At 41.6% G+C, this 15,492-nt stretch overlaps 1 protein-coding gene across 7 annotated transcripts in view; it reads right to left on the minus strand.

Moving 5' to 3' along the window:
• Positions 1 to 5,812: 5,812 nt before the first annotated feature.
• LOC142402912 (soluble lamin-associated protein of 75 kDa-like) overlaps positions 5,813 to 15,492 on the minus strand; it is an 87,939-nt gene continuing 78,259 nt past the window's right edge. For 6 of the 7 annotated variants that reach the window (XM_075488861.1, XM_075488862.1, XM_075488864.1 and 3 more), the window contains 6 exons: positions 15,177 to 15,289; positions 12,433 to 12,487; positions 11,946 to 12,084; positions 9,541 to 9,706; positions 8,448 to 8,651; positions 5,813 to 7,674 (listed from right to left, as the gene is read on the minus strand). In XM_075488861.1, the coding sequence (XP_075344976.1) occupies positions 7,120 to 7,674; positions 8,448 to 8,651; positions 9,541 to 9,706; positions 11,946 to 12,084; positions 12,433 to 12,487; positions 15,177 to 15,289 (1,232 nt within the window). In that variant the 3' untranslated portion in view covers positions 5,813 to 7,119. The remainder of the gene's footprint in view (positions 7,675 to 8,447; positions 8,652 to 9,540; positions 9,707 to 11,945; positions 12,085 to 12,432; positions 12,488 to 15,176; positions 15,290 to 15,492) is intronic. The other variant, XM_075488860.1, reaches the window with a different exon arrangement.

Here is a 15,492-nt window from a genome sequence, read left to right on the forward strand (position 1 = left end):
GTCACCCTGACAATTCTAAGGAGATACAAATCACTGCAATGTGCTGGGGCCTAGCCCATGCCTACCGAGCCCTGTTCAACACTATTCAGAACCCTCAAGGATCTGGTGACAAAATGACAGACACCACAGCTACTCCAGCCGCCACTGTGACAGGCACTGCGGCTGCTCCAGCCCCCCTGCAATTGATAATGCGGTTCAACCAGGGAACCAACCCATGTCAGTATCAGTCGTCCCTATAAACAAGAAGAAATCTTGGAAGGGAAAGTCAGCTCGTTCAGAAACGGAAGATGAAAAACCAGGGCCATCACAGGGAGAGGAAGAGGAAGAAGTTGTGGATGAGACGGAAACCACCCGTTCCCTATCCCTGAGTGAGCTGCGAGATATGCGAAAAGATTTCAGCCGTCGTCCAGGCGAGCACATTGTCACCTGGCTGCTCCGATGCTGAAATAGTGGGGCCAGTAGCCTGGAATTCGGTCTCTTCTCCCAGGTAACAAGTGATAGGACGAGAGGAAATGGCCTCAAGTTGCGCCAGGGGAGATTTAGACTGGACATTAGGAAATTTTACTTCACTGAAAGGGTTGTCAAGCATTGGAACAGGCTGCCCAGGGAAGTGGCTGAGTCGCCATCCCTGGAGGTATTTAAAAAACATGTAGATGTGGGCACTTAGGGACATGGTTTAGTGGTGGACTTGGCAGTGTTAGGTTTACGGTTGGACTCGATGATCTTAAAGGTCTTTTCCAACCTATACGATTCTATGATTCTGTGATCCTGTAAATTAGAGTAAAAGGAAGGCAGACAGCTAGGATCCCTTTCTAGGGAAGGGGGCATTGACAAAGGGACTGGAAAAGGGGCACCAGCCTGCAGCCTCTGGAGGCGACTCCTGTCAGCTATGAAAGAAAGATATCCCTTCAAGGAAGATGTTATATATCGCCCCGGGAAATGGACCACCATGGAGAAAGGTATCCAGTACCTAAGGGAATTAGCCATGCTGGAAGTGATTTATGGTGACCTGGACAACGAGCGGTTATCCAAAGCTCCAGATGAAGTCCAGTGCACACAACCCATGTGGTGGAAGTTGGTACAGAATGCACCATCGTTGTGTACCAACTCATTGGCAATACTGACCTGGAAAGACAGAGATGGTCCAACAGTGGATGAAGCAGCTAGCCAGCTCTGGGAATACAAAGAAAGTCTCTCTTCCTCCCTTGTCTCAGCTGTGGAGAAACTTGTCCCGGGATGTCCAGCAACTGAAGGAGGATAGGTCCTACTTTCCACCTGTATGGACCAGTGTCTCAGCTATTAGGAGTCAGCGTTCTTCTGCTCAAGAGAGAGGATATAGAGGCTACACACCACGGGGCACCCTATGGTGTTACTTGCGTGACCACGGAGAGGACATGAGGAAGTGGGATGGAAAACCTACCTTGACCCTAGAGGCACGGGTACATGAGTTGCAAGGAAAAACAATCACCAAAGGGGTTCCTTCCAGGAAAATTGCTGCTCTGGTTTCCAGTGCACAGTTCCCCAGACAGAGTAAGAGGGCTGACCTTACTCCTGATTTTAATGAAGAAACTTCTGACTCGTATATACAAGAAAAGGGTAATGAATACTATGACCAGGATTAGGGGGGCCCTGCCTCCAGCCAGGTGGAGGAAAGGGACAACCAGGTTTACTGGACTGTGTGGATTCAATGGCCTGGCACATCAGACCCACAGGGGTATAAGGCTCTAGTAGACACTGGTGCACAGTGTACCCTGATGCCATCAAGCTATACAGGGGCAGAACCCATCTGTATTTCTGGAGTGACAGGGGAATCCCAACAGCTAGCTGTATTGGAGGCTGAAGTGAGCCTAAATGGGAATGAGTGGCAAAAGCACCTCATTATGACTGGCCCAGAGGCTCCATGCATCCTTGGCATAGACTACCTCAGGAGAGGGTATTTCAAGGACCCTAGAGAGTACCGGTGGGCTTTTGGTATAGCTGCCTTGGAGACGGAGGAAATAGAACAGCTGTCTACCTTGCCTGGTCTCTCAGAGGACCCTTCCGTTGTAGGGTTGCTGAGGGTGGAAGAACAACAGGTGCCAATTGCTACTACAACGGTGCACTGAAGGCAATATCATACCAACCGAGACTCCCTGATTCCCATCCATAAGCTGATTCGTCGACTGGAGAGCCAAGGAGTGATCAGTAAGACTCTTTCACCCTTTAACAGTCCCATATGACCAGTGAGAAAGTCTAATGGAGAGTGGAGACTAACAGTAGACTATCATGGCCTGAATGAAGTCACGCCACTGCTGGGTGCTGCTGTGCCGGACATGTTGGAACTGCAATACGAACTGGAGTCACAGGCAGCCAAATGGTATGCTACAATTGATATCGCTAATGCGTTTTTCTCAATCCCTTTGGCAGCAGAGTGCAGGCCACAGTTTGCTTTCACTTGGAGGGGCGTTCAGTACACCTGGAATCGACTACCCCAGGGGTGGAAACACAGCCCTACCATTTGCCATGGACTGATTCAGACTGCATTGGAACAGGGTGAAGCTCCAGAACATCTGCAATACATTGATGACATTATCATGTGGGGCAATACAGCAGAAGAAGAGGTTTTTGAGAAAGTGAAGAAAATAGTCCAGATCCTCCTGAAATCCGGTTTGCCATAAAACCAGAGGGAAACCCATCTGGGCTGCAGCATTGTGGCAAGATATTGCTGCCCGGGTAGAGAACCTGGTTGTACAAGTATGTATACAGCAGAAGAAGAGGTTTTTGAGAAAGGGAAGAAATAGTCCAGATCCTCCTGAAAGCCAGTTTTGTCATAAAACAAAGGAAGGTCAAGGGACCTGCACAGGAGATCCAGTTTTTAGGAATAAAATGGCAAGATGGATGTCGTCAGATCCCAATGGATGTGATCAACAACATAACAGCCATGTCTCCACCAACTAGCAAAAAGGAAACACAAGCTTTCTTAGGCATTGTGGGTTTTTGGAGAATGCATATTCCAAATTGCAGGCTGATCGTAAGCCCTCTCTATCAAGTGACCCGGAAGAAGAACGATTTCCAATGGGGCCCTGAGCAACGACAAGCCTTTGAACAAATTAAACGGGAGATAGTTCATGCAGCAGCCCTTGGGCAAGTCCAGGCAGGGCAGATGTAAAGAATGTGCTCTACACCGCAGCCAGGGAGAATGGCCCTACCTGGAGCCTCTGGCAGGAAGCACCCGGGGAGACTCGAGGTCGACCCCTAGGGTTTTGGAGTCGGGGATACAGACAATCTGAGGACTACTATACTCCAACTGAAAAAGAGATATTGGCAGCATAGGAAGGGGTTCGAGCTGCTTCGGAAGTGGTTGGTACTGAAGCACAGATCCTCCTGGCACCCCGACTACCGGTACTGGGCTGGATGTTCAAAGGGAGGGTCCCTTCTACACATCATGCAACTGATGCTACGTGGAGTAAGTGGGTTGCACTGATCACACAACGGGCTCGGATAGGAAACCCCAATCCCCCAGGAATCTTGGAAGTAATTATGGACTGGCCAGAAGGCAAAGATTTCAGAATATTGCCAGAGGAAGAGGTGATGCGTGCTGAGGAGACTCCCCTGTACAATAAACTACCAGAAAATGAGAAGCAGTATGCCCTGTTCACTGATGGGTCCTGTCATATTGTGGGAAAGCATCGGAGGTGGAAAGCTGCTGTATGGAGTCCTATATGACAAGTGGTAGAAACTGCTGAAGGAGAAGGTGAATTGAGCCAATTTGCAGAAGTAAAGGCCATCCAGCTGGCTTTAGACATTGCTGAACAAGAAAAGCAGCCAGTGCTCTATCTCTTTACTGACTCATGGATGGTGGCAAATGCCCTGTGGGGGTGGTTACAACAATGGAAGCAGAACAATTGGCAGCACAGAGGCAAACCCATCTGGGCTGCTGCATTGTGGCAAGATATTGCTGCCTGCGTAGAGTACCTGGTTGTAAAAGTACGTCACGTAGATACTTATGTACCCAAGAGTCAGGCCACTGAGGAACATCAAAACAACCAGCAGGTGGATCAGGCTGCTAAGATTGAAGTGGCTCAGGTGGATCTGGACTGGCAACAGAAGGGTGAATTATTTATAGCTTGGTGGGCCCATGACCCCTCAGGCCATCAAGGAAGAGATGCAACATATAGATGGGCTCGTGATCAAGGGGTGGACTTAACCATGGACGCTATTGCACAGGTTATCCATGAATGTGAAACATGCGCTGCAAGGAAACAAGCCAAGCAGTTTAAAGCCTCTGTGGTATGGAGGGCGATGGCTGAAACATAAATATGGGGAGGCCTGGCAGATTGATTATATCACGCTCCCACAAACCTGCCAAGACAAGCACTATGTGCTTACAATCATGGAAGCAACCACCGGATGGCTGGAAACATATCCTGTGCCCCCTGCCACTGCCTGGAACACTCTCCTGGACCTTGAAAAGCAAGTCCTATGGCAACATGGCACCCCAGAGAGAATTGAGTCAGACAACAGGACTCATTTCCGAAACAACCTCATAGACACCTGGGCCAAAGAGCATGGCATTGAGTGGGTATATCACCTCCCCAATCATGCACCAGCCTCTGGGAAAATTGAACGATACAATGGACTGTTAAAGACTACACTGAGAGCAATGGGTGGTGGGACGTTCAAACACTGGGATACACATTTAGCAAAGGCCACCTCGTTAATCAACACTAGGGGATCCGTCAATTGAGCTGGCCCTGTCCAGTCAAAACTTTTACGCACTGTAAAAGGGGATAAAGTCCCTGTAGCGCACATAAAAACCATGCTGGGGAAGACAGTCTGGGTTACTCCTGCCTCAGGCAAAGGCAAGCCCATTCGTGGGATTGCTTTTGCTCAAGGACCCGGGTGCACTTAGTGGGTAATGCAAAAGGATGGGGAAGTCTGCTGTGTACCTCAAGGGGATTTGATTTTGGGTGAGAATAGCCAATGAACTAAATGATATCATGTTAGTTGCTATACAATACTGTATGTCATCACTTTTATGGTTGCTATATGCCATATCAATGGTATTTCAGTAAGAATCACCTTGATTAATGAAGAATGCACTTTGATGAAACCAAGCTAATAAGTGCAGCGGTGATGGAACCAGAAATGGCTTCAGCATGCAACAATCCAACACCACACACCATCTCTCCTGCCCTGAAAGACTGCTATGACAGATGGAGCCCAAAGTCATGGACTAAATGTACTCAACGGACATTTTAGAGGAATGGCCCACAGACCAAGGGCATGATATCTTTGTATATATATGAAAAGGCAGGGAAAGTGGTGGTGATTAATTGGAATGTATTGGAAAGGGTAGAACCTGGGCATGACGTAGATGGTATAGAATAAGGGGTGGATACTGTCCTGGTTTTGGCTGGGATAGAGTTAATCTTCTTCCTAGTAGCTGGTATAGTGCTGTGATTTGGATTTTAGTATGAGAATAATATTGATAACACACTGATGTTTTGGTTGTTGCTAAGTAATGCTTATACTGGTCAAGGACTTTTCAGCTTCCCATGCTCTGCCAGGTGCAGGAGAAGCTGGGAGGGGGCACAGCCAGGATAGTTGATCCAAACTGGCCCAAGGGCTATTTCATACCATATGAATGTCATGGTTGGTATATAAACTGGGAGGAGTTGGCCAGGGGGTAGCCATTGATGCTTGGGGACTGGCTGGGCATCGGTCGGCAGGTGGTGAGTGGTTGTATCACTTGTTCTTTTCCTCCTGGGTTTTGTTCCTCTCTCTCACTCTCTTGTTGTTTTCCTTCTCATTACAATTTATTGCTATTATTTTGTTCCAATTATTAAACTGTCTTTATCTCAACCCACAAGTTTTTTTACTTTTGCTGTTCTGATTCTCTCCCCCATCCCACCCTGGGGGGGACGACAGGGATGCTGAGCCAGCAGCTGTGTGGTGCTTAATAGCCAACTGGGGCTAAACCGCAATAGGGAATTACAAGTATTTGCAGCAGTCACCTGCTAACTCCTACAGCATAGAAGTTTGGCCAACAAGTATTTGCTGAAACACCCACTAATATTCACACTAATGAATTTCTCAACCACCTGAAAGGCCAGAGCTCAGGAGTCATACACCTGGCAGATACAGCCTTTTAATAGTTACCCCACAGCACCAGCTGAGTTTTTGGAAAACACAAAGCACCACTTCCATTCAGACCAAAACTAGATCAAAAGTTGTCATATCCCTTTTCCTGTAATGTAACAAGTCATCAAGTATCCACTCAACACATGCAAGTAGTTAGGAAGGCAGTTCAAACTATTCCATACATTTACTGAAGTCTACACTTCATACATTCTGGGAAAACTTATGCTTAGTGAGACGCTCAGTTTGGAAGCTACAGTACTGTGTAGACATCTCTTAATCTTGAGATAAGGAACTTAATTATCAGAGTGCTCTATAATAGATACTGCATTGATGGTGTTTCTGCTGACCCAGCTGTTTCAAGTGATTAGCAAATAGTAGTTGGGAATCAGAAGTGGAGTCAATTCTCTCCAGTCTGATTCTCCTGAAAGACAGATGCTGCTTATATTGTTTTGATCTACTGAGTTATACCTTCTTATATATTTTGAGACTTAGAATTACAGAATCTTACTTTCTTTTAGTCTCATCTGAGAAAGTCTATGGGGAGGGAACAAGAAGCAAGGAAGGATTTTTCTTGTTCTTCTTCTCCCTGCAGTAGAGAACACAAGGTTATTAAACAAATGCTAGAGTGATGTTTGGCCTTGTGGTAATTTAAGGGATCTTAATAGCGCCAGGATTTCACACTTCATTTTTCTTCCAATACTACCACCTCAAATATACAAACTGTTCCCTTTGCTAGCACAACTGTATTTATTCAGCATGTATCCTTTATAAAAGGAGAAGACTGGCTGTTTACTTTCATACTCTGATGAAGCTCAATGTCTAGTGGTTAAAAATTCAAGAAAACTTCAAGAAAGGTGATGAATCCCAAAAGGAAGTCTAACCCAGTATTTTAAACATCTGTCTCCCATGTCCCATATGATTTAGTTCTACCCTAGTGTTTTACACAAAATAGTAACTTCCTTACAAATAGATGAATTAACAATCAATATTTCATTTTTAAGCCGGCTTTCCTTTTTTCTTGGGTGGACCTTTGTAACCTTTGGCCTTTCTTCGCAAGTTTCTCCGATCTACAATGGGTACCTCAATTTCTGCTTCCTCAGAGCTGCTGTCAGCAGCCCGCTCTGCCACTGTCTGCGTGTACTGATCCATCTGCTCAGCAGACTCTTCCGAGTGTTCTTCCAACTGGTTCTTCTGTACTTCCTGTCCAGAAGGCTGCTGAAAAGTAACACCCTCGAGTTCAACCACTATCAAAGAGCTCTGACTCAAAGCAACAGGGGCCTCCTGTGAGTTGTGCCCTGCTTCCCCGTTTTGATCTTCCACTGAGGAAGCTGGTTTTGGCAATACGTTTTCAGAAACAGATTCTTCTGCTGCTTCAATTACCATAGAATTGGGCAGGCCATTGTCAGAGGGTTCTTCCTTCGGTGCTAAAGCAGCTGCATTTTCAGTGGATGATGACTTCTTTTCAGATTCTTGGTGTTGTTCTTCAGTGCCCTCCTTCTCTACTGATGTGCTTTCTTCAGTCAGCACTTCTGAATCATTTGCATTTAAAACCTGCAGGGGGAGGGGAAGGGTGCCAAAACAATTAAAGGGACAATTAATTGAAGATACAAGAGGCTGAACAACTACTGCCCCTAGCTATCAACCTCAGAGGCTATTTTGGCATTCAGCATGACTACATGCACAGTCAACAAACCAGTCCTCTCCTCCTTTTTGCACAAGACTATTTTGTGAACTACATTTGATATCCAGAGTTGCTCTCCTATTTTCAAATTCAAATTATTCAACAAATTATACAGGTACAGTAAAAACATTCTGAAATTAATCCCGGGGAAAAAAAATAAAGGTGTTTTATTTTAGACAGATACAATTATCATTTTGCTAGCATATAACAATCTGCTTTTGCACTATAAACAAAAACCAGTAAAATTTGTGTTCTAGAAGGGTATTTTACCATTAATTAATTGCTTGTACACTTCACCAGGGCAGAATTACTAGACAAAATAAGGACATGGCTTTTCACTCATATCCAACTAATATTTTTAGTGAGAAATAGCTGTTTCATTACTGCCAAGGCAAACTGGAGCAACGTATCTTTCTTTTCGGTATCACATACTTATATGCCCCACTTCTGCATATTAAACCAGAAACATTAGTATATTCTGTTTATGGATTTACATCATCTGGCCTAATAATTGTTTCTCCCAAGAATTTCATATTCATAGGGGCTACTTTCTGTCTGTTACTTAACAAAAGAAAAAACCAGCAAGGTATGTACGTACACTCTGAAGGAAAGACAACTTAACATTTTGTTTCAATTCTCTCACCTCTGATACAGTGTCTTCTGAAGGTTTTGCTGGAGACTCAAGGATTAATGGAACAAACAACATTAAGGGTTCTTCTCCTTGACTCTCAGACTGCAATTTTGATTCACCACCTAGAACTTCATTTGCTGTTTCCTCTTCAGCCATCAGTGAGGTCTTACCAATTTCTTCTGTTACCTCACCGTTAAGAGGTTCAGATGGAGTTTCCTAAAAATCACATTTCTAAGTCAAGATTATGCCCAACTATTGCTCCCAAACACTAGTGGGTGTATCTGTGATCTAAATTTGCAGCTTAATCTGAGAAGCAGCTAGCTCAGGTACCTTTAAGAAGGTACTAAGAAGGTATAGCTTCGTGTAGAGTAGCTATCCAACTACTTAACCAGCATATTAGTGCAGGTGACAAAACCAAGCTAAGTTTCTGACCATGGCTTACACTGTTAGGAGCCAAGCCGAGTAGTTTTTATGCACCTCACAAGCATACATGCTGCAGTCCTTCCTTGAAACCATACACTATGTTGGGTTCGTTAACATAAGATCCACTTTCTCACCAATCAGTAAGAACATAAAACTCTGGAGGTATCGCTAGGCACAGAGGGTACTCCCAGATTTTAATTCAAGCTGGCAACAAGTATTTGTAGATAAAAGTTGGATTTAAAAATCAAAGCAGGCAAGCTTTAAGGGGAGAAATAAAAAGAGTCAACAGTAGTCACTGAAACATACCAGCTATTAGCTTCTTCAAAGAATTTTTTTTTTTTTTTTTTTTTTTTTTTAATTTGAGATACTGGATCAGATCTTGACCCTACTTCAGTTCTCCACAATATTTGAGTAGGAGAAATCAATTAAGAATGTTAGGTTGATAGACAAGCTAGAAATTCACCTTACTGAAGATCCTATGAACTCTATCATTCAAAGTAAAGGAATATTCCCTGATACTAATTCTATACTAGCTTTAGCTTCTCAGATATACTTCTCAACAAAGCATCAATACAAAAATCAAAGAGTTGATAGTCACATGGATCAAGGCAGCAAGGACCATACTTAAACTCTAGTTGTATTCCAAATTTCTTATCTGCTATCGCTATCACATCCAGCTCACCTCCTTCTCATTCCGTTTCTCAGGGGGTGATGCATGTAACTCCATTTCTGATACAGATCGGTCCTCATTTTCAACAATCATTTCCTCAGCATTCTCAACAGCATTCTCCTCAGGTTCTTCTACTAAGTCTTCAGAGCTTTCAAATGTGTGGGCAGGAAGTTCCAGCCTGCAGCAGGTATTAAGATATATCCTTTAAGTCTTTTAGATTAATATATAATTTTGGTGATCTCAGCAGCAGGGAAATTCTTTCATGACCAATTTTAAACTGCTATATCACATACTTGCCATAGGAAATACAAATCCAGGAAACTAAATACATCTAAAACTAGCTAACTCCTAATTAGGAAAAATACATTAACTAAACAAAATTGCTGTGACAATTATAAAATGAAGACACCTATCCCACTTCCATTTTATGTGAATAAGAGTCAGAAATATGTTTAAGTTTGTTATTTTAAATTTAGAAAGCAGTAATCAATTACATATTTGGAAGCCACAAAAGGCTGAGAAAGGAAGCAACTTCTCCCAGCCTCACTGAAGAAACAGTTTAAAATTATGGAGCTATATAAGCAAATATGCTTGTATAATCATTGAATATACATATATTACAAAGACCATGACTGGAAAAGAATTCAAGGTGATAAACTCATCAAGGCTGAAGAAGATTCAATCAGCTAGAGATTAAATTAACAAAAAGCTAAAGATGAAGCTCTGATGCACCTGATAGGTAGTAACACCATCTCAAACATTCAGTTCTCATTTTTGAGATTATAAAACTTAGATGTACTGGAAGTATTGTATACAAGCAAAGAAAAAAATACACACAATAGATTTGCAGGAGGCTGCTTCACAATCTCATAATAAAGGCAGTATTGGAAGGTTTTATCCCAGGTGCCAGTCTTGAGATGAAGGCACTCCAGAGGAGAGAGTCCCTAAACAGAAGACCCTACTGCATTTGCTAATGTGCATGGAAGGGAAGAACCAAGCTGATATCCTGCCCTGTTGCCATCAGGATTCACTGTAGCTCTGCTCATGAGCACCATGCTACACATCTTGTTCAGAGGAGTAGTGGCACCTTGTTGAATCCACATTGCAAGGCCCAAAATACTGATGTTCAAGAACAGGCTAGTCCTCTCACATACCAGCTAGCCAATTAGTAGTAACAGCAAAGAATTTCTCAACCTGTGGCAGAGTCAAACTATGCCATTTGGCCTGTTCTGAACCAGCTTAGGGCAGCACACTGACAGTGCAGGACAGCAGTGCTGTATCTCTGTAGTGATTTAAACACAAAAATTAGGCTGTAGCTAGCTGAAGAACTCAGCATCACAGGAAAAAACAAAACAAAACAAAAACCACACAACACCACAAAAACCCCCCCAAACCAAACAAACAAAAACTAATTTTATCTGTTTAAAGAAAGCTAATGGAACAAGTTCGAGGGATTTCCTAGAAAATAATCATGTCATCTTCAGTTCCCAAAAAGAGGGTTTGTGGTTTTTTGTTTGTTTGTTGGGGGTGAGGGTTATTTTGGGTTAGTTTGTTTAAGAGAATGAGACACAGAGAGAGAAGCAGTGTGTGTCTATGAGCGTACATATACCCACACACAGAAAGGGAGAGGAAGGAGCTATTTATTTATTTATTTTAAATAGGCACAGCTCTCCTTTCTGGATGGAAGCAAATGCAAATTAATACTTCAGGCCCTGTCTTGTATGAACTGTTATAGAACACAAGTGGTACAATTCTTCACATCCTCACTTGACAGTTATTACACAGGATAGCATTCTTTAAACTGGAGACGACGACTTTTTTAAGGATGTAAGTTTGGATATGATGGTTTTAAATCAGAATTTGTCTAAACAAACGGTTTTACTTTGAAGATGGGTAGCTCCCTGTAACTCTTTTGTTGTTAAGTTACAAGCAGTAACCAGCTCCCAAACTAAACAGTCAGGCTTTATTTTACTGCAATATGCCACCATAACAAGAGGTCAGGAAGGGACCTCTCTCTCCAAAGATCACACATAGTATTTGTGGATACATGTCCAGTTATATTATTGCAAGAAACTATGCTGTATGAATACAGATGGTTTTACCTTAATGCAGACTCAGTTATAACAGAACACATCCCCTTGTACATATACCCTCAGTCCTCACCGTTTTCTTATTGTTATTTCCAATATCTACTGAGCTTTCAGAGACACCAGACATTTTGGTGCAATCACTCTTCAGGTGATGTCTCAATTTCCTTTCTCACACCAGGCTTTATTTTCAGTAATTTTAAAATCAAACACTCAGAGTAGGAAAAAAGGAGAATAAATACCAATTAGCACACTGGGAGAGACTGCTGCAGTTTATGACTGCCCAAGCAGCAAAATAAGAAATAATCAATGAAATACAGGCTCCTTTACCTGCTTTCTGACACACGAAGAACATTTTCCTCACTTCCTTGGGAAGTTTCAGGTTCAGATTCCTGGCTATTTTTTCCCATCCTGGGACGTTTTACATGACTGCTTCGTGTCCGAATGGAAATGGGAGTTATGTCAGGGTCTTAGGAAAAAAACCAAAATAAATGCAAGTGAACAAATGCAGTCTGTAAGATCTGCACATATTTCCCCCCCCCCCCCCCAAGTTTCATTAAAGCAACTGAGTGCAAGTAAAACATTTCACTGTGGTACTTATTTTCTGAATATACATGCATAGTCTCTTTACCAAGACTCATAACAATTTTATCCAAAAACCTCGAAATGTTTATGAGTTGAGCCTTAGCCCCTTAGAGGAAGGCATGTATTTTTATACACTTTGCAGATGAATACGCTAAGCTTGAAAGCAGTAAAAGAGCCTGCTAATCTACTAATCCACAGTAATCACAATACTGATAATCAAGGTTATTTTTACCTTCAGATGTGCTTGCATGGACATCTATTGATTCTTTACCTTTTTGAGAGTCAGCCTATGAAACAAAAGCAAGGCTAATGTTATTCCAAAAACTTCTGAATTGATTGAAATATCTTCATCTCCCTACCTGTGGTTGCATCTTTCTGAAGCACTATTTCATAGTAATGATCCTATGGAAGAGCAGCTATAACCATTCTTAATTTAAGACATTATATGTATGTATCTTCTCTCAACAGATTAAATATTTTTTATCATCTTTACTACAGGCATGAATATTTTTTTCTGCATTTTACTTCTGGCCTCAACATAGAAGCTAAGACTTGAAAGTAACCTGACATTATAAACAACACTACCAAGTTTTTTCCTAACCATTCAGTTTATAACAGGTGTCCACAGAATTAAATGCTAGATGTCTTTTTTTTTTTTTTCTTTTTTTTCCTTTCTGTATAAACCCAAGGGACTGTACTACAGTAGTTGACAAAATTTATTAGGACAGTTTTATTTTTATACTTGTATTCTATTTTGTAGTCTTATTTTTATTGTGGCATGCCATAAAATATGGCAGCCCATGGGTTATCTTAAAAAAAAAAAAAAAAAAGAGATCAGACAAGAAAAAGAAACACAGAACTTAGTGATTCAGCAGTAATGCAGGTTACATGCAGTCAGCACAAGAGGCTGCTTATGTCAGAGCTCCCTCTCCCTAGAGCTCTTTTGCCTCTTGTTCTTCCCCACCCCCCCATTATTTCCATTTTTTCTGCAAGTTAGCTGAGGACTCAGTGGTCAAGCACTTGATACTCTGAAGTGGGTGTAAGCTATACACATTAAAATAAAAGTATGCACATCGCTCTTTCTTAGCTGCTGTAAGTAATCTAGAACTGGCAATAACCAGCATCCAGGTGTTCTGCCACCTTTTCAGCCTCACTTCCAGTACTACCCAAGAAGGCCAGAAACAAGTGGCCATATCTACATTCTGGTGCCTGAAATAGTTTCAAGTAAGCTTTAAATACATAAGAATTTGTAGGCTAATGATAAATCATTCTAGCATCAAAACACACAAAAATAGGGAGCACTAAGTGAAAGGTGAAAATGTAATCTGGGGAATTTTTTTTTTTTGTTTGGGGGAAGGTGAGGCGTTTTATTTTGTTTAGTGGTCCAACAATTTTTAAAGCGTTGCAGAACTCGTTATAGATAGTGCAGGTGCAAAGAAGAGAGCTGCCAGCAATTCTACCAAGCTATGAGAAGTTGGAGCACTTTGGTATCTATCATCTCCCTCTTCTGGAAGAAGGCAAGAAAGAGGGCTTGAGTTCTTAACTCACAGCCACAAAAATCGTAAGAACTACTAATATCCCTCTGCTATTTTCTCCAAGTATATCCATGTAGCTCTACAACCAAAACATGCATTTTTGAGATCGTTTTGCTGATATTATCATTACTGGAATCTGAATCTAGAACTCAGTGATGATGCTCAAGACACTGTTACAAATTAAAGATAACTAAGAGTTGTTGCTTCTGATCATTTAGAGACTCAAAACATCATTACTTTGCTGTCAGTTTTGCTTTGGGAAATGTTAATTCTCTCAACTGGGAAAAGGGACATTTGATTTACATTTCAAATCTAAAGTTTAGATACTAAGAGCTGAGAGTACCAATTCAACCATCATTTCCTATTCTTAATTGAAGCACTGACTTCTATGAGAGCATGGTCATGTCAATACTACAGACAGTCCTGAAGCACACAAATCCATCCTCACTGTATTTGGAGCTACAAGTTTCTCAAGCACATTCTGTGTGGCCTCAGAACACAAATGAGATAGAGGAACAGCTTCATAATATTCTAAGACACAAATATATTAATGACCACATATCCATATGTAGCTGAAATCTGGTTGAGATTTCAAATACGTACAAAGAAAGCTGCAGTCCTCCTATACGGTCAATGTATAACTCAATGCAAACTAAACACTTTCCATTGTATTGAACTGTGATGTGAACGTGCACATCTATAAACACTTTTCCTTATTCTCTCCACTCTTACAATGACTCTACTGTTCAACAGCCTTTCTAGACAGTTTAATCTCAGAGCCAGTTGAAATACTCTCCTTCTCAAAGCTGCTAGCAAACAGCTCAAATTACTAGACCCTGACAGGTGTGACAGACCCCTCTACATTCATGGGACACCCCCCCAAAAAAAAAAGAGTGTATTTTTAACCCCAGCTTAGTCATTGGTGTTACATCAGTGGGAAGTGTAACATCCACCCAAAAAGTAACAAAAGCATTTGTCTTATATATATAGTGCAGACTTGAGCCAATTCAATTATAATGAAATGGACAAAAAGCATTTATTATATTTTATGGGGTTTTAGTAACAAAGCAATCAAAAGAGGTATCACTTTCTGGTGATACCTCTGATAGAATCATGGGTTCTTTCAGACCGGCTACCACTTAGACAAAGTGAAGAGATACGAAAAGTACAAGCTCTCTGCATAACCCAGGACTGTTCTTTGAGAACTTGAAATAGAAATATCAAGCAAGCATAACATACAGTTTATCAAACATACTAATCTGCTGAAAACCTACATTTTTTAATTTCAGAAATGTATTTTTTGTAGAAATTAAAAATATTTACTGAATATAAAGAACAGGTAATTAAAGTCAGAATAGGACAAGATATGTTATATGATTATAGAAAACTCTTAAAAGCTCTCAGGCCTTTTTAATATATGGAAAATAGTCTGTGTACCTACACTTAGCTGTGTTTCTAGCTCAGTCTTTTGTCCACTTGCTTCAGATTCTGCTGCAGACTGTCGAAAATAATCCTCTGCTTGGAAATTTGTATTTTCTTTCTGAGAGACCTCTGCTGTTAAGATTTAAAAGAGGAAACAGGGAAAAGGAAAATTATAGTCCTTTATATAACAATTAACCATTCTAAATATGATCTCACTGATCTCTGAACAAATAAAAATCTTTCTGCTAGTTTCCATGGACAATGTTCACAGAAGTCATTATTGAACAAACACTCTACAGTACAACTTTTACAAAGTGTCAGAAAACAAAACAAAG

The sequence above is a fragment of the Mycteria americana genome (genome assembly GCF_035582795.1).
Source record: "Mycteria americana isolate JAX WOST 10 ecotype Jacksonville Zoo and Gardens chromosome Z unlocalized genomic scaffold, USCA_MyAme_1.0 Scaffold_18, whole genome shotgun sequence".
NCBI lineage: Eukaryota > Metazoa > Chordata > Aves > Ciconiiformes > Ciconiidae > Mycteria > Mycteria americana.